The 27644-nt window shown below is 49.4% G+C and overlaps 1 protein-coding gene across 2 annotated transcripts; it reads right to left on the reverse strand.

Annotated features, from left to right (window-relative positions):
* Window positions 1-11605: 11605 nt before the first annotated feature.
* LOC113971590 (melanin-concentrating hormone receptor 1-like) lies at window positions 11606-16052 on the reverse strand. 2 transcript variants are annotated; one of them, XM_027691679.1, is made up of 2 exons: window positions 15995-16052; window positions 11606-12766 (listed from the first exon to the last, which is right to left on the reverse strand). In XM_027691679.1, the coding sequence occupies exons 1-2, from the start codon at window positions 16050-16052 to the stop codon at window positions 11718-11720; spliced, it is 1107 nt and encodes a 368-aa protein (XP_027547480.1). In that variant the 3' UTR covers window positions 11606-11717. The 2 variants fall into 2 exon arrangements, with proteins under 2 accessions (XP_027547480.1, XP_027547479.1); XM_027691678.1 differs by having other exon boundaries at window positions 11606-12763; window positions 15995-16011.
* Between the last annotated feature and the right edge of the window lie 11592 nt (window positions 16053-27644).

Here is a 27644-nt window from a genome sequence, read left to right on the forward strand (position 1 = left end):
TTATAGGGTGGTAAGGGAGTGGGAGAGATCTCAGTGGCTCCTTCCAGCGATTTGGAGAGCTGAGAGCTTGCTGACATTTCCTCGTAGCCCCTGAAAGGCTGGTTTCCTGTGCTGTGGGGGGAGAGCTTTGAGGAGGAAGCATGTTGCCCAGGTTATTGGGTTATAGATGGTGTCAAGTCTGATGTTCCTGAATTCTTGGAATCTGCAGCACTGCAGGCATTAACTGGAGCAAGCCAGGTATTGATACTGCAATTGTGCCCCAAAGGCCAGAACTGGAGATCCAGCTGCTGTGTCAGACACATCAGTAACTCATAATGATCCTCTGGGCTTCCAGCCTTTGCTGCTTGGGGAAAGGAGAGGAGGAAAAACACAAACCCCAGGTGTCTGTATTAAAGCCAACAAATGTGCAGAGGCTGCTGTGTTGGGCAGGGCAGGAGACACTTGGCACTGTGAGGTGAGTGCATGGCTGAGCTGCCTCCCAGGCAGGGAAGAAGAGCCCTTGCTTGCTGTGTGGATGCACAGAGGATGTCACTGGCTGGGGATGCAGAGCCAGGCTGGGGAGCACCTCACCTGTGGGCTGGAGGCTTACGGGAAGCAGCGTGACCAAACCCCAGCGTCTCACAGCTGTGCTAAACCTGATGGGAATGGCCTGTTCTGCCCTGGCTTTGTGTGAAGCCCCAGCTTCTGGGTAACACATCCACCAGAAGCTCTGGTCTCTCCTGTAATGACTCACTGATACAGCTCATTGCTGCGTGCTGCTCTGCATAAATGGAGGGTTAATTTGCTCTTCGCTGGCACTACTACTTTGCATCCCTTATCCACGCTGTTATTGATGTAACTGCATCCAGCTGCAAATTAATTGACTGCTACTTCATTGTCCCAGAGCAAATTACTTGCAGGTGTATCACAGATTTGTAAACTAGACCAGTGGGGTGCTGGGTGTCCTCTACACCCCCCTGTATCAAACTGATTAACAGTGCTGGGAGGGAGGGAGGTGTGCTCCAGAGCAAAGCCATCCCAGCCCTGGGTGCCTTCAGCCTTGCTCAGGGAGCTTGAGAGGAAGTAAAAAACAGGGAGAGGATGGTGCTGGGTAAACTTTGAATTGAGCAGCTCTTTGTGGAAGTAGCTTAATGTTATTTGTCATCCTGCTGCACACAGGTGGGGTCTGTGATGCAGAGGTGCCGTGGGTCAGGGTGAGCCCAGCTGACAGGGCAGAGCTGGGAGTGAGCCGTGGTCTGGGCTGGAAGGGCTTTGATCTGCACATGCAGGCTGGTCTTCAGCTGGTTTATCTTCACCCAGCACAGGAACTGCCTAAGTGAAGTACTCCCTCTTTTCACAGCATTGATGACAGTCTAACATCAACGATCTTAAATTAATGATATGTTGAAAGCTCAAGGCTAAGGCAGCAGGAATTAATATCCTTGAGACCTGTCTAGTTCTGCGTCTTCTGACACCTCCTAATTTTCCATGTAAATTGGCTTATGGATCTTTGGCTCGAAGGCTGTGTTGTGTGCTGGGGGAGTCTGGCATGTCTGTGAGGAAATTATCCAGCATAATGGCAGGGTTATAATTGTGCTGTAGCTATTCAGATCTGCCTCCCCTGTGCGGGCGCCCTATCTGTGACTATGTGAATAATCACTGCATTTAGAGCAGTTTGCCGTGCGTTTGGGGTTTGTTAAGTGCTCCACGCCAGTGTGTGACGGGCCTGCGTGTGCACAGTTGTGCTCATAATAAAACACAATGTTTAATCCTCCTCTTATATTGACTCAGCCGTGCGTGAACGGTTCTTACACACACACCTAGAAGAATAAGCTCCGGCTCCAGCTTATCCAAGCAGAGTAAATTCACCCAGAATTTTGTAGGAAGTAAATAAAGGTGTGAGCGCAGCTGCAGGCAAATCCATTCAAAAGGTATCGATTTCCTCCATTCTGGATCTGTTACTGTACACCAGTATGGGCTGAAGTCTGTTTCTGACTTCATAGAAAATCAAATTTGGGAGTTGATTTTTAAAACTGATGTTGCATCAGGGGCAAAAGCTGTGCAAGTCCTTCATTCAGCTGAAATTCATTCAGCTTTTAAATTAAAAAAGGTTTATTGACTGGTGTGTTTTAAGTGCTGATGATTTGAGGGCTCTGTAGCACATGAGAACTTGTCCCTCCACACAAAAGTGATAAATAACAATACCATATGAAAAGAGCCAGAGTCCCTTTGTGCTGCGAGTTTGCAATTGGAAAATTCCCTCAATTTGCACACTGCAGTCCTGCTTACTTTGAAGCTGAAGATGGGAACCATAGTAACATCAATAATAAATCCCCAGAAGAAAAGGAAGCTCTGATGGAAAAAATGTCCCAGTCTGACCCTGAAAGATGGTTACGGAAACAAACCTGTGCGAAGCCGGAGGCACAGCCAGATGTGTGCCGGTGATGGATGCTCAGGGGGTGCAGCTGCCCCTTTCTTGGGTGTGGATCTGCTCAGCAGGCTGCTGGAATGGGCTCAGGCTCAGCCCAAAAAAGCCTGGCAGTTGTTTTTAGGTAGATGTGTACAAGGGCAGAGACCCTTCCTAAGTCTGGGACTGAAAATCATCCCAACTTTTGTACAGTCTCACCGAGTTTGCTCTGACCAGTTAAAAGATTTTTGTCTGTTGGGGAGAAAATGGAGATGGAAACTTGCAGACCAGGAGCTCTTACAGGCTCGGGAAGGACCTTCCACTGCTCTGTTTGATGCATGTGTTGCCAGCATCCCCTTCCTGACACCGGAGGCTGCTTTGTGCTTCGTTGGGTTTATTTTGCTGTATGGGGTGTTTTGGCAGCAGCTTGGCCTGGGTGTGCCCAGGGAGGGGAGCCTGGACAGGTGCTGAAACCCCTGTGCTAGTTGAGCAGAAGTATTATAAGCAGCCAGAATCAACTGTCCTGACAGAACTACTAACAAGGCAAATAAGACTGCAACAGATTTTGGTAAAACTTGCCTCTGGTTTTAATTAGCTCAACAATTCTCAAAGTGTGCTTGAAATAATTGGAATCAGCCTTGATTTTTTTTTTCTTTATTTTCCTCCATAGGAGAAAGTAGCAGGAACTAACTTCTGGAGGTGGTATATTTAAAAAGAACAAACCTCATAAATTCTTTCATAAAAAAACAAGATTGTTTCCCTTTGGCTACTCTTCCCTCAGTGCTGAAATTGTCTGACTCTTGGTCTCCAGTGCCCATTGCTCCTTCTGGAGCTTAAAACAATCTCCCCAGTGATGCTGTTGGTTTCTCCTGACTATTTCCACTCCCAGCACAAACAGTGCTGACTGATCTCTTTGCCAAGTCCTTAGAGCTTCCTTGCATTTCTGACCCTCCCACTGCCTGTATCATCCCCCTTAGTCACTGAGACATCATTAAAGATGTCTTGCTTCTAGTTATTTGATGAAAACTGCCCACTTTGTCCAGTTTACATAACCAGGTCCCAGCTCCTGTCCCCTCACCACTGTCAGAACCCCTCTCTCTGTGCAGGGTTTACAGGTCAAACCCAGTTTGGGTAGTACAGCCCTTTCCTAGCTCATCATCGAGGTGATGAAGGAGCAGACTAAAGGAACTGTGGAATTTGCTTCAAACTTGGTTGATATCCTCAGAAATTAGCCCGTTCTATTTGATGGGAGGGTGAGATAAAGCAGTTTTTCTCCAGCTGTGATTGTCACTTCTTTCAAAATGAAGATTTCAAAATCTTCAAAGCTTCCTTTGCAAATGAGTTGATGGACATCACCCAACAGCTTCTTGCAAGGGGAGAAACATGATGTGGATGTTTTTCTTGTGTGTGACTCTGAGTGTTGGTGAGATATCTTTGTTCAACTGATCCACAGGAGCTGCGACGGAGGGTTCCTGTTGATAAATCTCATTTCTCCAGAGATTGCTGCTGGAAAATGTTCTGCAATATGACCTGCTGCTTGGGTAGTAACTTTGTAAACTGTCTGTTGTCTTTGAGGCCTTCCATCACACTTGTAACATCTGAGATAGTAGCCAAAGGGTTGAAGAATTCCTGTGAAGACCCAGAGCTCCAGCAGTGTTATTTGAGTCTCTTTAACACAGGAACACGGATACAGAATTTAAGGTTTGGGCTTCTGCACTGAGCTGTCACAACTGCAGTTCATTAGTATTGATGGTTCCTCTTTAAAGAAGAGATTAAACACTCCTGGAAAACACAGCTGACAGATCTAATGTATCCCAGCTTGTTACTGCTGCAAGAGTGTTTTCTGGGAGCAATTCTGTAAATCAGCTGCGTGTCACTTACCCTGTCTCGTACCCATCTGAAGCAACACTCCCACTGCTGTGCCATCTCCCCCAGCCCATGGGATGTATCTGAGATCTTTGCAGCTTTTGAAATAAGCATATTTTAAAGAATTAGGACAATGAGGTGATTTGAGGGGATTAGAGAAATGGAGGTTATGTCCTGTCTTTAATACACGAAGGCTCAGCTGGTCTGCCTGGTCCCTGATGGTGGCAGCTCCTCAGAGCTGCAGCTTTGGTCTGTCACTTGTGATGCTGCAGGCAAGTGTTTCTGGTGACTTTGTCTTTTCTTGAACCACCCACTACTCTCTCCTGGTTTCCTTTCCTGTACTAAAGTACAGTCAAGATAAGCAGTTGCTTTTCTCAGCAGAACTGTAGATTTTGTCTGAGATGACAGCCTACACTTGCCATGGCCTTCGTTATTTTCCTGTCTCTTAGGGTCATTAATTCTTGTAAAACATTTGAAATTTTTAGGCTCTGGGAAGTAGAGGACAGCAACATGCCAGCTTTCCTTCTTAGCAGTTCCTTTTGATGGTGAAATTAGAGCCCTGAGATGTCAAACTCTGCTCTTGGGCAGCCACAGGAGAAGCTTTTGGCATGACTCAGACCTTGTTTTGCTTGGCTTTTCTCTAACCCCATGCCATTAATTTTGGAGGAAGCAGTGGTGTGAGTGAGAGCAAGCTCTGGATTTCCTCCTCTGGCCAAGCAGTAAAAGGGGTCTGAGGCTGCCTGAGCTGCTGGGCCCATTTCCTTGTGTGGCCTGGAGTGTGCAGTGCTGCCATTGCCCCATGAGCATTAACCTCCTGGATGCACCTGTGCAATGTGTAGGGTGCCATCCCATTTTGGAAGGGATGCCCACACCCCTTCAGAGGGTTGGTTTGGTGTTTGGCTGTTCAGGCCAGATTCCCTGAATAACTGTTGTCCCAGGTGTGAGGGTGAGTTTGAAGACAAGTAAAGGGGTGTCCAGGGTGTGTCAGTCCTTATTATGGTTCTTCTAAGAAGTAACCACCCAGTTCAGCCTCTTCCTCCATCCTTTCAGAGCACCAGGAGATCTAGTAGGGCCGGAGGGAAAGGCAGGACCTGACTGTACTCAGCACAGCCCTTTTCCCAACTGCATACAAAGCTGGTCTGCTCCCCTTCTCTCTCAAGCCAGGAGTAATTAGCTGTGCTGCAGCAATATAATGAACAGGGGGCTGGATTTGCTGGGTAAAGCCTCCCTGAGCACACAGGAGACATCCTAATTAGCCTGATTGGGCTACTACGGTTCAGGGTTGATGGGGAGATGCTGGAATGTTGTTTTGCTTTTTTCTTTTTTACCCTGAGTCTGAGAGTGTCAGAAAAAGAAGGGGGAGGTCTCATTAAAATCCCCCCCAAGAAAGACACATGATTTATTTCTCGCTGAACAATCGATGTTTCCCATGCTGCAGAAAGGCTGAATATTAATTCCAGCAAATGAGCCCCTTCTCATTGAGCTGCCAGTGTTTGTTCTTAGACCTGAGCCCCCCAGCACTGACTGAGGGCCGTGGCTTGGCACTGCCTGTCTCAGCCTGGGAGGAAATGTTTGTGTGCTTTCTTCAGTGGCAGCGTTTGGCTGAGGAAAAGTATCTGGATTTGAATGATAGCAAAGGACAGGCAACTTGTTCTCACACCAAGAGGTGACATTTTACTATTTTCTTTTTTTTCTCAAGTAGTTTCTGTGTTGAAAACATGACAAATGTACATGTTCAGAGCACTTGAAGGTGTCTAAGTTGGAGTCTAGGAGGTTGTAATGACCTTTAAAAAAAAAAAGAATTGGGGGGGTGGAATTAAATCCCCAAAATGCTTTGTGTAAGATGATATCCAAAGTCTTATTTTATGAGCAGGCAGGAAGGAGGACAGAGCCTGATGTGAACAGTCTGCTCCTTTCACAACCTGTTTAAATTTCTTGGTGGGAGGGGCCTGGCTTCTGGAGAAGGTGCCACCTCCAAGAACCAAGTTCTTAAGGGAATAAGTCAATACAAGCTTTTAGAAGCTCTCATCAGTGATAACTTCACTCACTGTTTTCATCACTGCACTTATTCCTATCCCTCTATGCCAAAATGTTAGTGCTTGGCTTTCTGTGGTCAAGCCCCATGGGAGAAAAGGAAGAGGACAGCATCCTGGAGCGGGATGTGGGTGTGAGAATTCCTGCTCCTGGATAAAGCAGGAATAATCCTTGCTGTGGCTGTTTCAGGAGAGCTCTGCCCTCTCCTCTGAAGTGACTGGTGGAGCAGGGCATGGCAGCTTGGTGTTGCCAAGCTGCGCTTCCAGCAGCATGTGTAGGAAGATAATTGTAAGAGCTCTTTCAGACTTAGCAAAGGCAGCTTAATAGTAACTAAACACCAGAATAATTAAAATGATGTCACTGACTCTCAGGCTGCCTACCCTGCAAGTGGAAACCTGCAGGGGACAGAAGAGCACAGGTTGGAGGGAAAGGCTGACTCATCTGTTAACTTAGTTTTAAGTGGAAGAAATAATGTTTAAAGCTTAAACCAAAACTCGAGCATGTCACTGTTTAACTGAAGCTCGGAAAAATCATTGCCCCAGAGGCACTTCTGTGGAGTCAGACCCTGTGGATCTCCTGTTCTCATGCAGTGCTGGATGATGATGCAGTCTGTACCTGGGGTAGAGTCTGCTCCCTGGTGTTCTAAAAACCCACTCACCACTGTGGTGTGAACTCGGACTCACCCTGGTGTGATGGGCAGAACCTGGCTCTCATTTCCAGAGGACTAACCCTGTGTGGGCCTGTAGGACAGGGCCTTGAGCCTTCAGTGGTGCTTGTGCTGTTCAGCTGCTGTGCTTGGGGAGGGCAAGGCTGATGTAGTGACTTGGCTTTGGAGGAGTGAAGGAGGGCTTCATGTAAGCATGGACCCCATGGGATGTGAACCTTACTCCAGCAGTATTTAGAGATGGTGAAAGGTACTGAGGTGACAACCCTGATGGCTTTTCTAACATGCTTGCCCTCATCACGTTCAGAAGTGCCTATGAAAGCACCCCTAAGTGCCCTATCATGCCTCACACTGAAATGAGCCACTTCTCAAGTTTAACTTTGCAGTTGTTGAAGCCCAACTCCACCCTTCAGGAGAAGCCAGTGCTCCTGCTCTCCCGTGAGCCAGACTGGGAGGTCAGGAGTGGTGATTCCCACAGCCAACACACCTGTATTGGTAGAAAGATGCTGTGAGAGAAATTATTATTCTATCCTATATGATAATAGGAGCTGCTTCCCAAATGGGATATGGATAGGGCACAGAGGCTCTAAGAGCTGGCACCCTCTCCCATGCCCTCCCTCAGCCCTGGTCTACATCGCTTAGCAAAGGTTTTCCCTCCAGTGGTGCAGTGAGTTCCCTGTTCAAATACTGCCCTGTAAATCCAGCTTCAAAATCCATTTTCTGGAGACTCTGAAGGATCCCCATCTGCTGGAGGAGCCCCTCCACTGGGAATTTGGGGCTCTAGACGAGACATTCTTCCCCCTTTACTTCTCCGCTGCTGGTGTCCTTCCTGTGTGCTGCCCCCTCCCCCAGCAGTGATGGAGGGAGTGGAGGGGATTTGTCTGTGTGGCTTTGCTAATGGGAGATGAGCGGGGAGGGCACTGCTGTGTGGTCCCTGCATCCGGCAGGAGGACTCAGGAGAAGCGAGTGGGCTGGGAGCGTATCCGTACCTGCCACGTGGCTCCTCCGAGTCTGTTGAATGAAATGCGTCCAATTAGCAGCCCAGGAGGGTTGAGGAAACAGGATTAGTCAGGTTCTGGCTGTGTCCCAGGGGCCAGTGAGTCACCCCACCTTTCCCTCCTCCCCACCCTGCAGCCTCCAGCGTTTGTGCTCCATCACAGCTGCAGTGTTCTCCCAGGCGGGTTTAGCTGTGCAGAGACTTCAGGTGGAGAAAGGTGTCCTGGGAAGGATGTCACCAGCTCACTGCCCAGCTGGGCTCTGGGGACCTCAGCTCCAGCTTGCTGTTAGAGCTGGCTTGGCAGAGCTGTGACTGGGGGGAAGGCAGGAGTTTAATTTGCCTGTGTGGACACAGGGATGTGGATAATGGAAAAGAGGTAACCGAGAAGGGTGAGCTGGGGACTGAATCCTGACATGACCAGCCAAGGCAGGCTCTGCCACAGGCTGGGAAAGTAGGAGTAAAAGTAACTGGACCATCTGCCCCTTTGTGGGAGTTTATCAGGAGCAGAGCTGTGACATGTGGCTTCAGTCACACCTCTGAGGACAAGGAGGGGAAGAGGAGGGGGTGGAGAGTGAACCCATCTGTCTCCCCGCTGTCTGACAAGGAAGCTCGTGAACATACGGGATAAGAGCTGGCAGAGAGAGTGAGGGATATCCGTCTCATGGAGCTTAGTGGCTGCTGATCTGAACAACTAGATGGAATAGTTTTTTCTGTCACCCTTTGTTTTGGGACGTTATTTAGCTGGGTTTGAACAAGAGAGACAATGGGCTGTGTAGGGGAAGCAGGATTGCTGTTAAATGCACTGCCCCATCTCCCTGCCCTTCTCACAGTGCCTCTCAGATGGACCTTGCAGCACTTGGGGCTGCCTATTCCTGTGTGAGTAGCTGTGTCCTTCCCTACTTAGCCATGCCTTTTATTCAGGGTCTGCCATTGGTAACCAAGGCACTGAGACGGGGGTCACATAATAAATACAAATTGCAGAGAGACAAAGAGGTAAAGCTGAACACAAACCAGAACGTTGATGGACACTCAGACTTAAACAAAGCCAGCTCTGAAAAATTTGGAGAAGGGGTAGGATGTTTGGAGCAGGTCACACCAAGGTGCACAGAGACTGTTTAGCTACTGGAAGGCCTTACCTTACCCCTAGGTAGGGTGACACTTCTGCAGGTGTTTGATCAAAAGGTTTGCCTTCAAAAGACAGGCTCTTGCCCTGTGCTTTGGGGTGATTTTGGGAAGCCGACAAAAAGCTGTATGCTGGCTGTGTTCTTTGCCAGTTTGCTGTCTGTACCTCTCTTCCCAACATCATCCACATGTCTCCCTGAGATGTGTTTTTATGGATGTACAGGGAAAGGGAGGGACCCCACAGCCAGTATTTAGATGTTTGGACTAGGAAACACCTTGGGGACAGGCAGGAGGAACATGAGGGGATGTAAACTGTGAGCCTTTGCAGGGTGGTAGGAAGGGGCAGGTGTCTCTAGTGGGGCACTGGCTAAATGGGAAGCCTTGTCCCTGGTGTTGGGACCAGGTCTCTCTAGCACAGCTTTCTACCTCACATAGATGATATCTAAAAGGACTTCAGCTTGGAAAAGTGCCCGTGTACTGTGTGTTGACTTCAGAGTGATGAGATCTGGAAAAGGTTTACCCCTCAACACCCCTTTTTAATGCTGCACCAGGTGCTGGCCTCCCTTCCTGGTTAGCCCATGGTGCCCCTGTGGTTTTTAGCATGTGGCTTGGCTGTACCAGGTCAGACTGACTCACTTCAGATGGGAACAGACCAGTTCAGCCATAAACATCTTTACTGTGTGAATAAGATAATATCTTCAACGTGCTGCCTTCTGAGATCCCCGGTAATTCAGTCTGTTTTCACTTCACTCATACTTTCCTTATGACTGGTATTAGAGGAAAAAAACCCACCCAGTATTTATCACCTCCTTTCCCAGCAAAGTGTGCCAGTTCTTCCCTTCACTTCCTCATGGGAGAAAGGTAACACAATAGTTTCTCTTGTCCTGAGGGCAGGTCTGACTGGCACAGCCCACATCTTCCTCGACCTTCGCTCTGGAGCCCTTCAGGGAAAGCACTGACCAAAGAGCAAAGCAGTTCCATGAAAAATAGCAGGTGAAAATTCCTGGCAGTTAAAAAGGGGAAGGATTTTCAGGTCATAAAGCTGGAAAGTTCCTGATGTGTCTGGTTTTATTGCCCGGGGAAAGGCGGGCGAAAAACCGACGCGGTACCGTCGGTCATGGTGTGGATGTGCTGCCACAGAGGGCACAGGCTGACAGAACCTGGGGTGAAAATACACAGACAGAGACTCTGTTCTGAGATTCGTTCGGTGAATCAAAAAGCAATGTGCTGCACCTGATGATGCCAAAAGTTTGCTGGTGTTGCACACCTGCCTGCTTTGGTCACCAGAGGTGAGTGAACGGCTGTGTGTTCTCTACGGGGTATAGGCTGAAGTATTGGCTGTACTTTAAAACACCTGCAAGTGTGATGTGTGTGCATTGGGTGCACCTGTAAGTGCCTGCCTGGCTTAGAAAATGCTGTGCAGGTGACACGGTTTTGCTGTGTGGCTGTGTAAGGCTGAATTTCTGTTCTGGGTATATCATGGGTGGCTGCTGCCGTGAGACCATAAGCATGGTAACAAATGCCTTTGAACTGTTTGATGTTTTTAATTCTTTATAGTTAATCCATCTACAGTAACCAGTTCCTCCATGTTTGACAAAGTGTTGAACAATGTGCGTCCCCGCGGAGCCCGGCACAGGCTGTTGGTGTAATCCCTGCTTTTAGCTGATCTGTGCTGTCTTTTCTCTAGTCTTTATAATGAGCAAAGTTATTTCCTAACCTCCGACTGTTAAAGCTGCATATACAACACACAGACATTTAATTTGCCCTCTCTTAACTTTGTGTGAAGCATTTGTTATTTTGAGGAAGCTGCATAAGCAACTCTGTTTTCCCTGAGCTGCTCTTTCACAGCTCCTCGCTCTGCAGAGCTCTTCACATTGTGTTTTTTAGTCCTGTTTAAAACCCTCTGCCTGGGGTTCCCCAAAGGCCATGCAGACTGTGAGGCACAAGAGCAGCATGAGGAACTAGCACTGTGAAAATCTGCTCATTGCCATGAAAAGCCACAAAGCTGGTGTTAGCAGCAGTAGTTTTGAGAATTTTTCGCAGTCCCTTGAAGCAGCGTGATTATTATCTGCTTGATTTTGCTTGAAATATTTAGGATTAGCATCAAAATGAACCAATTCTTGAAGGTGTCTTGCTCACCAGACAATAAAGCCCACGGGAGGCAGACAGAACTGGACTGAAAGGCTGAGTCTGGGTGTGATTTCTGGCCCCAAGATCTTTCTCTGCTGTGTGCTACTGGGATATCAGCACAGCCATCAAAGTTTGCAGATTTCTTATAAATATATGACATGGTGATTCAAAGGCTCAAGTTTTGAATGAAGAAGCTCTATTGACAAGCTGCTTAGGAACCCCAGTTGGGCCAAGAGGCATCATTGGGCAGTGTTGATAGGGGTTTTACTCTTCCACCGTGAATATTCCCCTTGGAAATCCTCTTTGTCCTTTATCTCTTTTCCATTCATCCTCTTTGGGGGCCCAGAGTTCTCCCATGCACAGCGAAAGAAGCAGCAGTACACAGCATCTTATAGGCTGGGGGCTCTTGGAGGTGGAAATTTGTAGTCCATATGCTTCTCCAAAAGCTGCCTGAAGCTGCTGCTTCTCCATCCACCTACAGACCTGAAGTCTTTCTGCTGTGGGCGCTTCAGAGCGCCCTAGTGAACAGCCACCGTCACCGGCCGTGACCGCGGGGAAAACTCCTCCAGAAACTGAGTCTGCTGGGTGGATTCTGGTGCCAGTTTCAGACACACACTGGCCTCTGTCATGCTGTTGTTGTTGGCAGAGCTGCTGTTGCGACAGGGCTCTTTTGCAGGGCGGATGGCCACCAAGAACTGGCGCTTGAAGGTCTCGCTGAGGGCAATGTAGAGGAAGGGGTTGAGGCAACTGTTGGCGTAGCCCAAGCTGATGGCAAAGTTGTAGGCATAAAAGAAGGCCATGGATGGTGTGTCAATGCCAAGGTGAACCAGCTGGAGGATGTAGAAGGGAGCCCAGCAAATAAAAAAGGCGGAACAGATGGCAACTGCCATGCGGGTCACCTTCTTCGTACGTACCCGGAGACTCCTCTGGGGCAGTGGGACCACGGTGGTGGCCATGTGCTGGAGGATCTTAAAATACACCACACAGATGATGACCAAGGGCACTGCAAATGCCAGCATGAACTGATAGAGGGTGAACCAGTAGATATCAGTCTCCGGGTTGGGAAGCAAGAGGGCACAGCGGACGGTCCCATCCTCCAGAGGCATAAGACCTGCGTACATCCACACGGGAATGATGGTCAGGAAGGAGAGCAGCCACACCAAGCAGATAACTAGAGCTGCCACACCCGGGGTCCGGATGTAGGTAGATTTTAGGGGGTAAACAGTCGCCAGGTAACGATCCAGTGTCATCACTGTGAGGATGTTGGTGCTGGTGATCTGGCTGTTTGTGTCCAGGGCGGTGATGATGGTGCACAGGGGAGCTCCAAAGTACCACGAGCCATTGCCTAGGAGCTGGTGGATGAGGAAGGGCATGCCCAAGAGGAAGAGGAGGTCCACAATGGAGAGGTTGAAGATGAAAATGTCGGGCACGGTCTGTTTGCATCTCAGCTTCTTCTTCTTAACAATAGTGTAGATGACAATGAGGTTCCCCACAATGCCCAGGAAGCAGATGATGCTGAAGAGACTGGGCATGATCACGTTGGTGTATGGTGCTGGCTTCTCTGCTGCTGCCAAAACAAACCAAAGCAGTGAGTGCAACCCACAGGCAACCCCTTTACAACTCTGTGCTTGCCCTGTCCTGCAGCTGGACCCATCCCTACTAAAGATGTAGCTCGGAATGATTTTTAATACCCTTTGCAGAATTTGGTGAGGCTTAGCTGGGGATTCAACACTTCCTTCTGTGCCACTCAGTACATGCAGCACACCACCTAAATCTGACCGTGTGTAAACATCTTTCCTCAGCTTTCTTCTGTTCTGCTCTGAAACTTCCCTGCCTTTTTGGGGGGAGTTATATCAGGCTGGCATGCCTTTGTACTCACTAGTGTCTGACAGAGTCGACAGTAACTTTTATTCCAGGGAGTACTGGTTTTTCAGCCATTTTTTGAGGGGAGAGGATGAGGCAGCTGGTGCTTCACACATTGGAGAAGTAAAGCCTCTCTGTGGGTGCCAAAATCTGGATAAAGTCAATGCTCAAGCTGTTGTCAGAAAGTGTCAGCTCATCTGTTGGGTAGTTTATCTATTGTATAGGATGAGACATGGAGTTCACTGACTGTGCAGGCAGACAGCTAATGCTTGTCTGTGTTGTGAGATCTGGGACTGTACCCTGGCTGAGTCCCAAGTCTGTTGTCAGAGTTGGGCCAAAACAGGCTCTCCTTTCCATCTTCCTTCTCTGCCTCTCTCCCTTTCTCTAGTTTCTTTCCTAGAAAGAAATCCAAGTGTGTGGCCAGACAGGGATTTTGGAGTATGTTTCAGAGTGGCCCTTCCACAGGGAATGTCCTAATTCTGCAAGGAGAAAAAAAGCTTAAAACTGCTGTCTCTGAGTTCTGGATGTAGGTGGATTTCCAAGGCAAAATTCTCGCCTGATAACACGTAGCACTGATGGTTGGCTGTTGCTCTTTGGGGCAGAAGGCCCAAAATAACCAAATTTACATTTGCCTTGCCTGAGTGTAAAATCACATTTTGAAGCCACAAGCTCCTGGGCACAGAAGGTGGTGTCAAAGGCAGGGATGGTGGTGCTCTTTGTTCTGCAGGGCTCCATGTGCACTGTGTGGTGGAGTCTGAGATCCCCCTTCTCAGCTGAGGCAAATCTCATTTCATCTCATTACTCCTCTCCCATGGGGCCTGGTGGGCTTTTTTCTAGGAAAAGGCTTTGTGTGAGCTATTTATGTGGCTTTCACAAGGACATGCATGACAGCCCCTCAGCTTAGACTGCATGTCATTGAATTGCAGATGACTCAATGTGCGTTAATTGGAAATGCTTTCAGTCACTGAACTATTCCACCTCCTCAGCAGCAGAAGTGGTTCCTCCAACAGGACCTAAGGAAATCTTGAAAATAAGATTAAGTGAAATAACAGATACTCGTAGGTGTAGTCTTTGCCAAAGCAGTGCCTCTTTGAGGTGATATTTGCTGACTTTGACCTCTGGAATTCTTGAGTACAACCTTCTCCACATTTACTTTGGTGTGACAGAGAAGTTTGTCTGAACTGGCAAGATAACTTGGGCCCCACTGGTGGCCTGTGGCTGGAAAAGTGTGTGCTGTGTCAGCTGTGTGTAGTATTTCAGTGCTTTTAGAAGTGGGCCATGATGAGTTGCCACTGGCTCAGTCCTTCTGGCATTGGGAAGCAGCCAGCTTAGGCATAAGCGAGGCCAAGGCCAGAACCCAAGAGAGCAGTTGCTGCACCATTTTATTGGGAAGCCTCTCTGCAGATGTCAGAAAGCAGCCAATGAGGCACAGGAAGACTGGCAGGAGCCTGAAGGTGGAAGACAAACTTGGCTGATAATACAAAAAAGCCTGTCCAGACCGTTTTTTGGGGGTTAAATGGTCCCCGTTCCTCCTGGTAACTCATTAATACAAGGAAGTGTTCCATTTTATGTGGCTTTTAGTAGATAACATACAGCTTTCAGTGCCCTATTGAAACCTGATACTCTTCAGCATCCAACCTGTGCATCCCTTGAGCATCCAAACAGATGTCACACCTTAATGCTGAAAGAGGGCAGAGTAGAAACTGGAAGGTGCTGACTGTGGTCCTGCTGTTCTGCATGTAGCTGTTATGAGTTCTGGTCTCCTCTCATTTAACTGCAAACTTTGTTATGAATGTGGTGGGAATGGATTGTATGACTGATGAAACACAAATGCCACTTGGTTAGCTGGAAATTGGGACAAAATGTCCTTTTCCTGCAGTATAATCAATACAGTGCTCCCGGTGATTCTGTAACATTTGGAATGAGCTCAGCTGGCCTTAAAGCAGAATGTGTGCAAGCCCAAAGGCTTCCTGTGAAAAGTGGTCTGTGCAATGCTGTAGCACAGTCCTGCTGTTGGTGGCTGTACAAGCAGGACCTTCGAGCGTTATTAGCTGCAAGCTACTGTGAAGCTGTAGCTCATGTGTGTTTGATGGGCTTGAGTCAGAAGAGCACATCTATCAAATACTCAGAAGTTATCTCTTTTCTAAAGCCTCTTTCATCCTGAGATATCATTGAATCTGAATTTCCCGTCCTGCTGTGCACATCCTAGTGAATACACTTTATTGAAACAGCCACTTCAGGCATTGATTTGTAGACCTGTGTCTGCTCCGATACTCCTTCTGGAAGTTCCAAAGGGGACTGAACTATGTGAACTGAATGAGGACTGGGCTAAATTTTTTTCTCTAAGGTAATGGTTGTTCTCAGCCATACCCAGATACATCAGAGACTACATCTTCAGTGCATTTCAGAACAAAGCAGCTCAGGTACACTTTTGGTCTCTAAAGGATGTGCTGGTGCAGAGAGAGTCAAAAACCACATATAAACCACCTTCCCTCGAAGAGTTTCAACTTGCACCATCAAGAACTGACTTGCTTGACCATAAACAATCGATTTGGGAGCAGGGTAGGATGGAGAAAACGGGAGACCAGTGAAGATCTCTGCTTCCCTCTCCAGCGGTATCTCACGTTCTCAGTGCTTTGCTCCCTCCCTGTCTAGCCGGGCTGGTTCGTCCCTTCTCAGCAGCCAGGACCGGAGGGCTGCTGGAGTTGCTGCTGCCCTGACAGCCAACAGGTAGCGGATGGCTCCGAGCCGCCGGGGCCAGCGGCGGTGCCGGGATGGGTCCGACGCCGCTCCCGCACCCCTGGAGGGGTCAGCCCGTCCCGCCCGGAGCTGTCCGCCCCCGGGTGCTGAAGGCGGCCCGGGCGGGGTGCGGGGGGTCCCTGCCTCAGCCTCCACCCAGCGGCCCCCAGCCCCGCGCAGCCCCCGCTCTCACCTGAGCCGTTCCGAGCCTCCGGCGCGGAGAAGTTGCGGGAGGAGTTGCCGGGGGCCATGGCAGAGAGTCCCGGGACGGAGAAAGAAAGTTTGGCAAGTTCCCTGGGCGGGTCCGCGGTGGGATGGGATGGGCCCCCCGCGCTGTCCCCACCGGGCTGGGCAGGGTGCGGGAGACAGGAGCGCTCCCTCAGCCGGCGAGCGGGGGCTGCGGCTCGGCTGAGCTCCGTTCCGCTCCCGCCCCGCCGAGCCCGGAGCAGGTTTTGACATCAAGGAGCAGCTGACTCCGGCAGACACGCCGGGTGGGAGCATCCCTCGCCGCCGTCGGTGGGAGGGAACGCGGGTGCGGAGCGGGGCCGGGGGGGCTGCTCTCGGCCAGCCGGGCGGGGAGCGGAGGGGGCCGACACGGGGGCTGGGCAGCGCCCCCTCCCATCGCACCCCCGAGGGGAGGGCTGGGATCTGCACCCTCCCAGCTGCAGCCAGCCCGTGCTCGCTATGTCTATAGGAGTACCAGATTTTTGCCTTTTAAGTAGTTCTGATCTGCCTTCAGTGTGTATTTTTCTCTCTTGTAGACGTGCACTTTTCATTCCCGAGTCACAGGCACAAAATTACCCACTGAAAACTGTTGCTTTGACCCTCTAACCTCTAACTTCAATTCCAACCTGAGACACTTCATTTGTAATTAGTTCTCTGCTGCTTTTTGCTGTTCCACTTCTTGCCACAGCTCATTTGCTTCCTAGCTCCAGAAATTAGCTCTATTACTAGTTCAAATTTTGTCTTCTATTTGCCTTAAAAATCCTAGGCAAGAACCCCCTTGGGTTTTGAGAAGCTGTTTTGCTCTTTTTCCTTGCCTTGCCAGAGCAGTAGCCTGTTCTTTTCTGTGGCTTTGAGCTGATGATTTTGTTGTGCTTCCTGCCCACTGTTTATACATGAGATGAGTTCCTTCATTATAGCTTGATAAATCACATGGTACTGGGGCAAACAGATCGTTCTGTACCTCGGAACATTTCCTGCACTGTAAATGCATAATATCATGTCAGAAGTCTGTGAGAAAACCGTCAGCAACAGGCAGGTTTCTCTCTGTGGCAGAGCACAGTGTAGAGGATTGGATTTGCTTTATAAAATCTACAACTGTCTGTCTGAATCCCTTGTTTCTGTGTCTTTCTCTGTAGTTGTAAAGGCTGACATCAAACATAGGAGGCATTTTTTTTGAGCTTCATAAGTCTATCATTTAAGACCAGAATCGATCTGTACCAATAAAAACCAGACCTAGCACAGACACATCAGCAGTCCCAGCATGGGCTGTCAGCCAGATTTGGCAGCAGCATTTTCAGTATGGGCCCTTTTCTGTGTAACCCAAAGGAGTTCATCATTATTAGGTTGTCCTCTAGTAGACCAAGAACAGACAGAAAACTGGAGCACGCTTTGCCCAGGCATTGTAGCTCTTAGGAATCAGAGACAGGCTGGGGCCAATTTGTCTGCTATGCTGTAAAGTTTTTGCTGAGTCTCTGGAGTTGCCTCAGTCAGTGATTTGCCCGTGAATTTTTTCCCTGGCAGGTATCTGTGGCGTCTCAGTTTTGGATGTGCACAGATTGCAAAAAAGTGGTATTTTTCAGTCACTTAATATTTTCTTAAAAGACTCTTCTTCCTTCACGTCTTGGGTGAATGTCAGTGTTTATCTGTATTGGGTTACTGCTGCAAAGCAAACTGTGGTTTGTGTACTGGGGTGATGGAGTCTGGTGAATAGGGTGCTGTCCTCTGCAGTGAGTGCCTTTGTGTAATTTACCTTAATCCATTCTTGAAGTATGGATTATGAGTGTTTGCATGGGAAACTAGTAGGCAGTTGCTGTTGCAAACATTTTTCCCTGCGTAGACAAACTCCTACTCAACTTTCCCTGGAGATGAATGAGCTATCTTACAGCTTTCAAAGAAAGAATCTGACATTTAAATGTAGCAGTTTCCAAAGCACAGCTTTAATTTTAATTTGCAATGTCAACTATTGCTGTGCACTTAGAAATGCTTCACATGTGAGGAAGCTGTAGTTCCTTCTTCTCAGCTGTAGAGGCATAACAAACCACAGCAGCTCCCTCCCTGGTGTCACAGCTGACATATCAAAGCCGTGCTCAGCATTTGAGATTTGCCCCACCACCATGGCTATGTGAGTGTTTTATTACTGGACTTTTACATTCAGACTTTGGCAAAGTTTATTTTTTTCCCTTTTTGCTCTGTCAATAACCTATGGAAGTTCTTGCCCCAGGGAGGGGCTGGTTTTACAGAGTTTTGCCAAGTTGAAGGGATAGAGAAAAGGGAGGAATATGAACTGCAGCAAGTGGTGATGTGTGGCCTGTCTGTGCACAGAGCTCACCGTGGGCAGAAGGAGCAGGCACAGTAATCGGCTCATTATCTGGCTGAACACTTGAAGACAGCAGCTCTCTGAAGGACTGGTTCTGTGAGTGCTCATCTGCTGGAAACTGCAGCAGGGATGAGCTCTCAGGGGACCTTGGGATATAGCCGATAAGTTGTACTAACCACTGCATGTAATTACAAGGAAGATTGAGGCACTAACCCCTTAAAAGAGAGATATAGTAATTAACATTTAGGCAGGGAACTGCCATCTCGACAGCCTAATGATGTAGATAAAGGTGAGGAAATGGAGCTCAGCCCTTGAACATAAAAGAAAGAAAAATTACTTCTTCCTACAAACTTGGCATCACCACTACACTCAGACCATCCTGTCTGCAACATCACTGCTATGAAAAAAGATAATAATCATCCAAAGCTGCTGCTAGGCAAATTCTGCAACTAGGGAATGAATCTGGCTGGTCTGACAGTGGTTTAACCCTGAAAGGCTCTTGCATTTCAGTAATGAGTTATATTTCCTGTGCCTGTCCCAGCTGGAGATCCTGACTTACGCAACACGAGCAGAACCGCAGCCCCCGTGGGGCAGAGAGCAGCGCCGGCTTCTGTTACCGCGCTACTGAAACCATTTCCCCAGCTGGTTTCACCAAATAATTTCTCATTAAATGGAGACTTTCTCATTTGCTAAATATTTCTTTAGCACCTGGCCACTGCTCTGATTTGCACTCTGGAGAGAGGAGCCTTCTCTAAGAGCCAAATTGCAAATCCTCCCCTCCAGCTCACTGCTCTCCCTTACTCACGACTCCAGACTCACTGAATGGGGCTCTGCATTTTTATTGCTTAGCTCTTTGTGTTTATATTGATCAAATAGCCTAATGGGTGAAGGTTTGTCCTTGTAGTGGCCTTAGGGACAGGAATGATCACATTCAGGATGTGTTAGACATGGTGCATCAACCCTCCATACTGGCTGAGTACTATCTTTTTCCGATAGCTGCACATCAGTCTCCCTCCTTTCCAGGCAAGATTGGTAAAGTAGTTTCCAACTACTGTTCCATTTTGGCTCTTTTGATTCTGGAAAGTGGATCTTTGCTATCACTTCTCACCTATAGGGAAGGAAAAGGTCGTGTGGCAAAGTTAAATAGTTTCCCTAAAGCCACATGCTGAGCTTGAGGCCAAAAATTGACAGTAATTCTCTCTACAAGAGCCCTGGCTTAGGCAGCATCTTGTCCATCTTCCTGCAGTGTTTGTTTATCCCAGCACAACTGTTTGTATCCTTACAGAGGAATGTGTCCTGAATGTGATCATTCAGTTTTAAAAAAACCAAACCACAGAAAACCCAGGAGTTGGAGGAGTAGCTTGGTGGTGACTCAGGTGCTGTCACTGATCGAGATGTGCACGGCTGGTATGGCCTGGCTGGTCAGAAAGAAGTTGCTGCTGTGTCTTGGAGCCTGACTCGATTCAGGTCAGTGCTACCATGTGATCCAGATCTGCCCTGAGCTGGTATTAGTGAACATTGAGCCATGGCCTGAAACTGAGCCATGAGCAAACTCCTGGTTTCCCTGCTGCCGAACTCTGCTTTCTCTTTTACATGAGTATCTCTAATAAAGGCAGCAGGTGAATTCCCTTTCTTGGCTGCTCAATAGCCACACATGGCTTTACGGGAATAATTTAGCTAAACAGTCATCTAAATTCTCCTGTTATCCATGCTGAATTTCTAATTAATTAGCATAAAGTGGGCATTTATCTGAAACCAGATGACCACCTCCTCTCTCCCCACAGGTTCCTGCTCTTGAAATGGCAGGTCTAAGCTGCCTGGTCAGTCCTGGCTCATTCCAGTCCCACACTGCTAATTTTGAGGTTTTAGCCCTCAGCCTCTGCCCATCCTGGCTGCTCTCAGCGAGCCAAAGGCCAGGGCAGCACCTTCTGTGGTTTTGTTTTCATTGCTAAAGGTTAGAGGATCTCAGAGACAAAAGCACAGCCAAAAATAACAAGGGGCTAAGCAGGGCTTGCCCTGTGACGGGGAAGCAGGCGGGCTCCAGGGCTGTGTGCAGCCGATGTGCTGAGGTCAGGGATGCAGATGTGCACTCTATGGAAGGGGCAGATCCCGTTGTCGGGGATAAGGAGCTGCCAGCAGCTCCTGATGTTGGACAGGAACAGCCAGAAGCCCCCGGGGAGACAAATGCTGCCGCAGGGTATATGTATGGTGTTAGTCACTGATTCCCTTCTACAAGAACAGGCATTAGCACAAGGAGGAGGCAGCTGTAACCTGAATTCCTCATGAGTCTGAACTGGGGGAGGGAAAAGTTTTGGCTCGGATCTGTAGCTTGTGGGGAAGTGTGCACAGGGCTCAAGAGGAGGCAGAGCAGGAGGATGGATGTGGGGGGCTGTTGACCAAGAATAGATGTCTGCCCAACCCAAAATGAATGCTCTGCCATCCTTCTTTTCAATGAGAATTAAGATGTTGTTGAGCTTGGAAATGGAAATTACAGATCCAAGATGAGGCAAAACTAAAAATCCTGAGAGGTTCAAGTCAGAGAGACGAGATAAAACTCCATTTAGTGTCTGGAAAGAGCTGTCACATGAAATTGCAAATCCAAGTGCAAGGATTTGTGACAGACCTAATAAAAAGAAAGGTGGTGTTTTATAACCAGAGGCTGCAATCCTGCTGCCTAGTTCTGAGCAGGGGCACTGGGGAGGAAAGCGGTGATAGCTGATTTTTGAGCTGTGGTACATTGAATCTACCTGAGGTCCAGTAAAGCACTTGATACAGCATGTCCTAGGAAATTCTTGGGTTGCAGAAGATGTGGAGAAGCCCAAAACCTGTAAAATTAATAAGGAATTAGATCACAAGTGAGACTGAAGTCTTGTGTCGGGGGGGGGCTGTTAATGGTGGTGGGATCTTAATGGCATGGGATGGGAAACGCTCCTGACTTGGACCTGCAGGCTCCAGCAAAAGCTCTGCTCAGTTCAGCAGTTGGGTCAGTGGAGCAGCCAGATGTTTCTTTCCTCTCTACTTCCCCCCAGGCAAACCAGCCATGTGTTCCCTGTGCTGCTCCAGGGCACGGAGGCATCTGCCAGGGTTGGAGGTGGTGGCTGAGGGCACTGGAAGAGGTGGAAACCTTTTAAAATGACAATGAAAAAGTAAAGTGATGCTCACTTATGAAAATAATAATTTGTAAACCGCTTTGCCTCTTGGGCTGTTAAACACTGACACCAGAGGCAGATGTTCCAGCAACAGCAGTCGGCGTTTGCTATCAGCTGGGAGTTCATTAGTTGGAAAGACGGGAGAGGAGCAAGACGTGGGTTCAGTGTGAGCTCCCTGTTTAACATGGCTCAGGAAAAGGCAAACGAGATTCTCAGGGGGACCCAATGTGATGTTTCCATGGCGGGAGTTACTGTTGTGTAAACTGGCAGTGAGGCTTCGCCTGGAAAGCTGTGTGGGTTCTCAGTCTTTAATGTCCATGTCTGTGTAGAAAGTTGAGCTACAGAAGGCTGAGGGGTTTGGGACACAGGGAGGTGACCGGGGTGACGCTGCAGATGGACAGACCTGGCACCATGTCCAGTTTTGCAGGTCAGGTCACAGAACAAGGCACTTTCTGAGACAGTGCCTTTTTTCAGAATCAGTGCAGGTTTGAGGAGAAGGGTTAAACAAGCAGAAGTTCGCTGTTTTGCTGGTTGCCTTAAAATATTTGGAGAGAGTTCATCTGGATAAAAATCAGCTCCAAATGTTATTTTTGATTGACTCAGCTCCTGAAGGGTTTTGTGGCAGTAGAGGATGCGGATACATCACTGCGACGCTCTCTAAATGTCCCAGTTTGCCACTGGGCCTCTTTCTCTCCTCTCCTCCTGATTTTTCCTGCTGCGTGAGAAGGGCTGTTGGTCTAGAAGGCAACAGAGATATTTCTACTGCCTCCTGCCCTGGGTTATTCCTCTACACAAAGGCCCCTTCCCACATCTTGAGCCACCATAGCCCTGTGGTTCAGTGCACTTGGATCCTCTTTCCATTGGCACCATGCACAGGAGCCTGCTCGTGCCTGGGTTTTTTTTCTCTATGCTTTATTTTCCAGACTGGGGTGACAATGAGTGCTTTTGTAAAGCAAATTTAAATATACTGTGCTAAGTTTTGTATAAGAGCATGTGTGTGTACAAATCTGGGCTGCTGAGGTTGCAGCCAGGGTTGTCAGCAGACTCAAGAAACCAGACCTATCTCTAGGTCCAGGGTTTTTTTCCCATCAGAAAAACATAGTTAATTAAAGCCTTCTTCTAAAAGGAATTTCTTAGCCACACTAGAGGGATAACAAAGCGAAAGCTGTGTCCTTAATCCTGCCCTTTCATCTCCTAGAAATTCCTTCCTCTCCTGTCTCTTTCCCTGTGTCCGGATTGTTAAAAGAAATGAGAAATAATTTCCACTTGGAAAAAACCCAAGACAACAAAACTCCAGCCCAGCTGATCGCAGCAGAAGCCAAGGAGACTGGGAGCTGAAAGGAGGGAGCTGTTAATGAAGCATCAGCAGCGAGCCAGGGGCAGGAGCTGGAGCCCATCCAGATGGCACTGCTAATTCCCTGCATCCACTTTACACGCGTGTCCTCCTGGGAAAGAGCTCGGCCGAGCGGCCGCTCTCCGCAGCGCTGGTCAGACACAACCTCGCCTGCAGCCCCAGGAGGGGATTTGCCTGGGTTATTCCAGGCCTCCAAATCAGCTCATCCGAATTCCCTCCATGGATGGGAGGAACGACATCTTCTCTGCTGGCTGTCGAGGGAAAATGGAGCCCCAGACTTTGGTTTTCAGCACTGCATTGCTGCGTGGACGCACCAGTGCTTCCCAGGGCTGGGAGGAAGGAACAGAGGGTGCAGAGAGGCACTCCAATGGGAGTGGAGGGACCAACTGGAATGGGGAGCAGAGCTGGCAGTGTGGGAAGCAGGGGTGCATCAGCACGGCCCCGATGGCAGAGTGTGCTGTGGCTGTGCTGGCAGCGCCCGTCTGCAGCCGGGGCACCCGCAGCTTCCCTTCATCCCCAGGCAACCCGGATATTCGTGTTTCCTGGCCTGACAGATAAGGCGGCCTCGCCATTAATCAGGAGGCCTGGAGAATGGGATCAACTCGAGGCAGGCGTGCTGCAGAGCTAATCTCCTTTACTCCCTGATGATGGATGGAGCTCATTGCAGACATTAATCAAGTCTGTGAGTGTGCACCGGGCAAAATGGATTAGACACTGTGCTCTTGGCAGAGGTGTGTCCTGAGTCCCTGGGCAGTCCTGGAGGATGCCCGACATGGTGGCAGTGCCAGTCAGGCTGCAGTGCAATGGTGTGGTGCAGGTGACAGGTATTGCAGCTGCCAGAATCCCAGGAGAGCTGTGGTGTGTCCCTGCTTCTGCTCCACTGGCTGTGCCTCTCCCGGGGCTCAGAGCTGAGAGGTGGGTTCTGGTCATGGCTGGATCATGTTCATCCATGGAGCTGCTCTTTCAAACAACTTGCAGAAGGTCCTGGAATGGCTTCAGTTGCACCCAGATATCTCCACTTCTGCAGCCCCCAGGTCTGCCTGTTACCCAGAGGAGACCCAGTTGCCTGTACAGCGAAGCTCTGGTGGGAATGGAACTTGAGCATCAGGCAGCAGAAACAACCTATGAGCCCCTGGAAACTGAGGTGGAATAGGACCCACTGTCAGATCCCTGCCTTGGTTGTAGGTCTGCAGAATACCTTGCAAAAGGGTCTTTTCTGGTGTGTGATCTTGTTCCAACTCCAAACTGTGCCACATACTGCTTTGGACATTGTGGACTCGAGGGGCAGTGCCTTGGAGGCAAAGCAAGATATTTGCAGACAACATGAGGAAAATGTTCTCCATCTCCTTTGGGCTGGTGTTGGAGGGGATGACAGTGAGAACAACCCCAAATCTTCATCCTCCAAGGGAGAAGCTTAGGCCCAAGGAAGCAGAGGGAAATGCCCTAGAAAGTCATGGGCTGTGCTGTAGCACAAGTGTCCCGCCACAGGAAGCAGGGTATGGATTTCCATTTTAGCCATCCTGCAGCACCTGCTTCTCCCTTAGAAATGAGCAGCTTGGGGTATTCCCAGTGGGGACCCCTGAGCCCTGATCTGTTGGAGCGATGCCGGTGGCCCACACGCTCCTGCTGCGTGGCAGCTGGAGGTTGCAATATTCACTGACAGCCAACGAGTTGTGGTTTTCTGATGATTAATGACACCTCCCTCCTCATGGGAGACATTCAGCCTCCACGCAGCTGGATGATAATGGAGCCAGGGTGAAATTTGGGCGTTTCCAGAGAATAACACCCAGTGCAGGGACTGCAGTGCTGGGGTTGCAGGGTGGTTTGATCCCCCAGCGTCGATCCTGGAAGGAGGCTGTTTCTGCAGGTAAATGTGCCTACCTTCATTTCCAGGATGGGTGCAAGTGGATAAGTGGAATCCAAGAGGTTTGTTAACAGACATTTTCTTTTCCCCCCTCTGCCTTAAGTGCAAAGCCCAACTGACATCAAAGCAACAGAAAGTCTAATCCCGTTTTGAATCAGTGCAAGCACACACAGCGAATGTTAAACAGGGAATCCGGCAGCAAGAAAAGGGAGGATTATCTTTAATTTCCTGAGTGAAGGACTAAGCAAGGGAGACAGAGAGAAAAGAAAGGCACAAGACCAGAAAGAAGTGGCTGTCAGCACAGGGAAGCTCGAGGAGGAGGAAGGCAGATGGGAAGGACAGTGTGAGCAGCAGCACACGTGTGTCTGGAGAGGTGAGTCCAGAGGGAGCCGGGCACTGGCATGTGGGAGGGATGCTCCTGCTGGGAGCCCCTTGCCAGCACCTGCCCAAGTTCCCATGTGGATACAGGGGAAGGGAATGTGGGTAGGGTTTGCTGTGCCAGGGCAGAGGCTGGTGCAGGCTGTACCTCCCGGCTTGCACGTGTTCAAGCCGAAGCTGTGGAGTTGCTTTTCAAAGGAGCTCGGAGCTGGACTGCCCTGGAATGATGTAACTGAGGGCTGGTTACCTGATTTCACTTTTGCAGGGGGAAATTCTTTGCTGCAAAAGATACTAGCTGACCAGAGCTTCCTAAATCACCTCCAAAGCCCTGTTACCTGCCTGAGAACTGACTCCAGGTGGGTTTATGTACCTGTTTGCCACCAGCAGGTACCACCAGCTCTGCTAAGGACAGTCACTGCTGCATTTCATACCATGGCTGATGTTCAGCTTCACGGTGCACGTGCACATGGAGCTGTGTCCAGTTCTGGCCTGGGTCTGGGATGTATCCTGGCACTGAAGCCCTCCTGGTGGCAATGGCCAGCCAGATGCTGCAGGCAGCAGCTGTGCTGCACGTGGTGTGGTGGGAGGAGGTGTCTGGGGCCAAACTGGCCCAAACTCTTCTCTGCAAGAGCCTGGTCTCTGGGAGCTGTGATCCTGCTCCTCCTCCTTGTGGGCACTGCATCTCTCTCTCTTGATCAAACCCCCTAATTTATCTTCTTGGACTTCTTCCAGCAGCAGCTATTGCCAGGAGGGTGTATAAGAGGTGATGGAGTAAATGCCTTCGTAAGCACCTTTGTGTCCAGATCCCCCATCCTGCTCTAGCTTTGCCCTTGACATTGCTGCCAGAGATGTGGAATGTTGAGCTGGGTGGGAAATGCCTGGCCTGGATGTAATGTGGGAGGGGATGGATGCCTGTGCAAGAAAGGGTCCCTGGGATGGGATATGACTTCTGAGAATGAGGAATGAGATTGAGACTTGCTCTGCTGCTTAAGGACAGGACTGAAGCCCAGCAGTGGGGCACCCATCACCTGCCTGTGCTCAGAGAGCCAGGTGATGTGAGAATCAGTGTCAGGAGCTGCAGGAAAGGCTCCTGAGGGTGGCTTTAAATCTGGGCAATAACCTGCTTTCTGTCATGGCCTGATTCAGTACAGGAGAGGCTCTTCTGTGCTCTGCTTCATCCTCAGCCTGCACCCTTCCCTCTGCAGGACAGATCCCAATGTGGGGTGCCACAGCCCCTGTTGTGGTGATGTTGCCCTTGTGGGTGTGCAGGTACCAGTGTCCAGCCCTGCTCTGACCCTGAATTAGGAATGTCTGGGCAGTGGTGTCTGCACACCCACCCCGGGGAAACCAGTCCTGTCTGGCTACAGGTACCCAGCTGCTGTTGTTCCCACATTAGTCTGAGCCTCACCCTGCCCTGGTGTGAGATGCAGCCTTGGGGTTGTAGCAAATCTTTGGGTCGAGCTGGGCTTGCTTCAGGAAAAAAAAGCAGTGAAGGGAGAAGCCTGAACCACAGCTGAGAGGGGAGAAGTGTGTTTCCATCCAGCTGGTTCATAACATACTTTAAATGTTTTTGATGTCTGGTATGGGCCTTTGCAGACCTCCTACCCACTCAGTGGGGATGAGATGGCCATGAACTTCCAAGTTTGGCTTTCGTGGGTGAGATTTGGGAGTGAGAGTCTTGAACTCTCAGATTTGGACCTGTGTCTGTCACTGCCTCCCCTAGAGCCAGCACTGGCCATGGAGCTGCCGTGGGTGCTGCTGTGTCTTTGTAGCTGCTCCTGCCTTTGTAGCTGATTTTCTGCCTGGCAGTAAATGTATTGCTTTTGAGAGTTTTACCCCATCTCAAAATAATCTCAGAGTAGAGAGGAGGGGTTTGCACAGCTGCTGGGGCTGCAAGATGAACCAGGATGAGCTGCAGCCATCAAGCAGCCGCCCAAAACATGGGCTAACCCAAAAAAGCTGCTTTGAAATGTTGCATTATATTAAAAAACAAACCCAAAAACAAACAAAAGGTTGTTTTGGGTTTTCTTTTTTTTCCCCAATACTTTACAAAGAGACGATCGCTGTAACAGGGACCTCTAGATGGCAACATCGATCTGAGGAGCTGCAAAGCAGGAGCCCGCCGCGCTGAGCAGCTCGACCCGGGTGGAGCCCCCAGGCCCCGCTCCCAAAGTGGGGAACACAAGTCGGTGTTACCTTGGGCAGCTTTCTGCAGGGCATGAGGGCAGAAACGGCCCCACAAGGGTGCCTCCACCCCGACCCCCCCCCCCAAACTCTGAACATCTCATCCCGGTACAGAGAAGGGAGAAAATTTTTAAAGGGGTTTCTCTGCAATGGAAACTCAGTCAATGCTCTTGGCACCTGGTCTGCAGACACAGGGGAATAAATGTCATGGTGGGTCTGTCAGCTCTGCAAGGTGGACACAGCTGGAGCCCCTGGCAGGTCTTTGTGCTGGGGTCACCAACCAGCTGTTCAACCTTCAAGAGTTGAAAAACTGGGATACATGATAGGAAATGGGGCTGGCTGCTGCCTGCTCCTTCCCCCTCAGCTGCCTGC

Source organism: Neopelma chrysocephalum, unplaced genomic scaffold, assembly GCF_003984885.1.
Source record: "Neopelma chrysocephalum unplaced genomic scaffold, ASM398488v2 Primary Assembly neopelma1_84, whole genome shotgun sequence".
Taxonomy (NCBI): domain Eukaryota; kingdom Metazoa; phylum Chordata; class Aves; order Passeriformes; family Pipridae; genus Neopelma; species Neopelma chrysocephalum.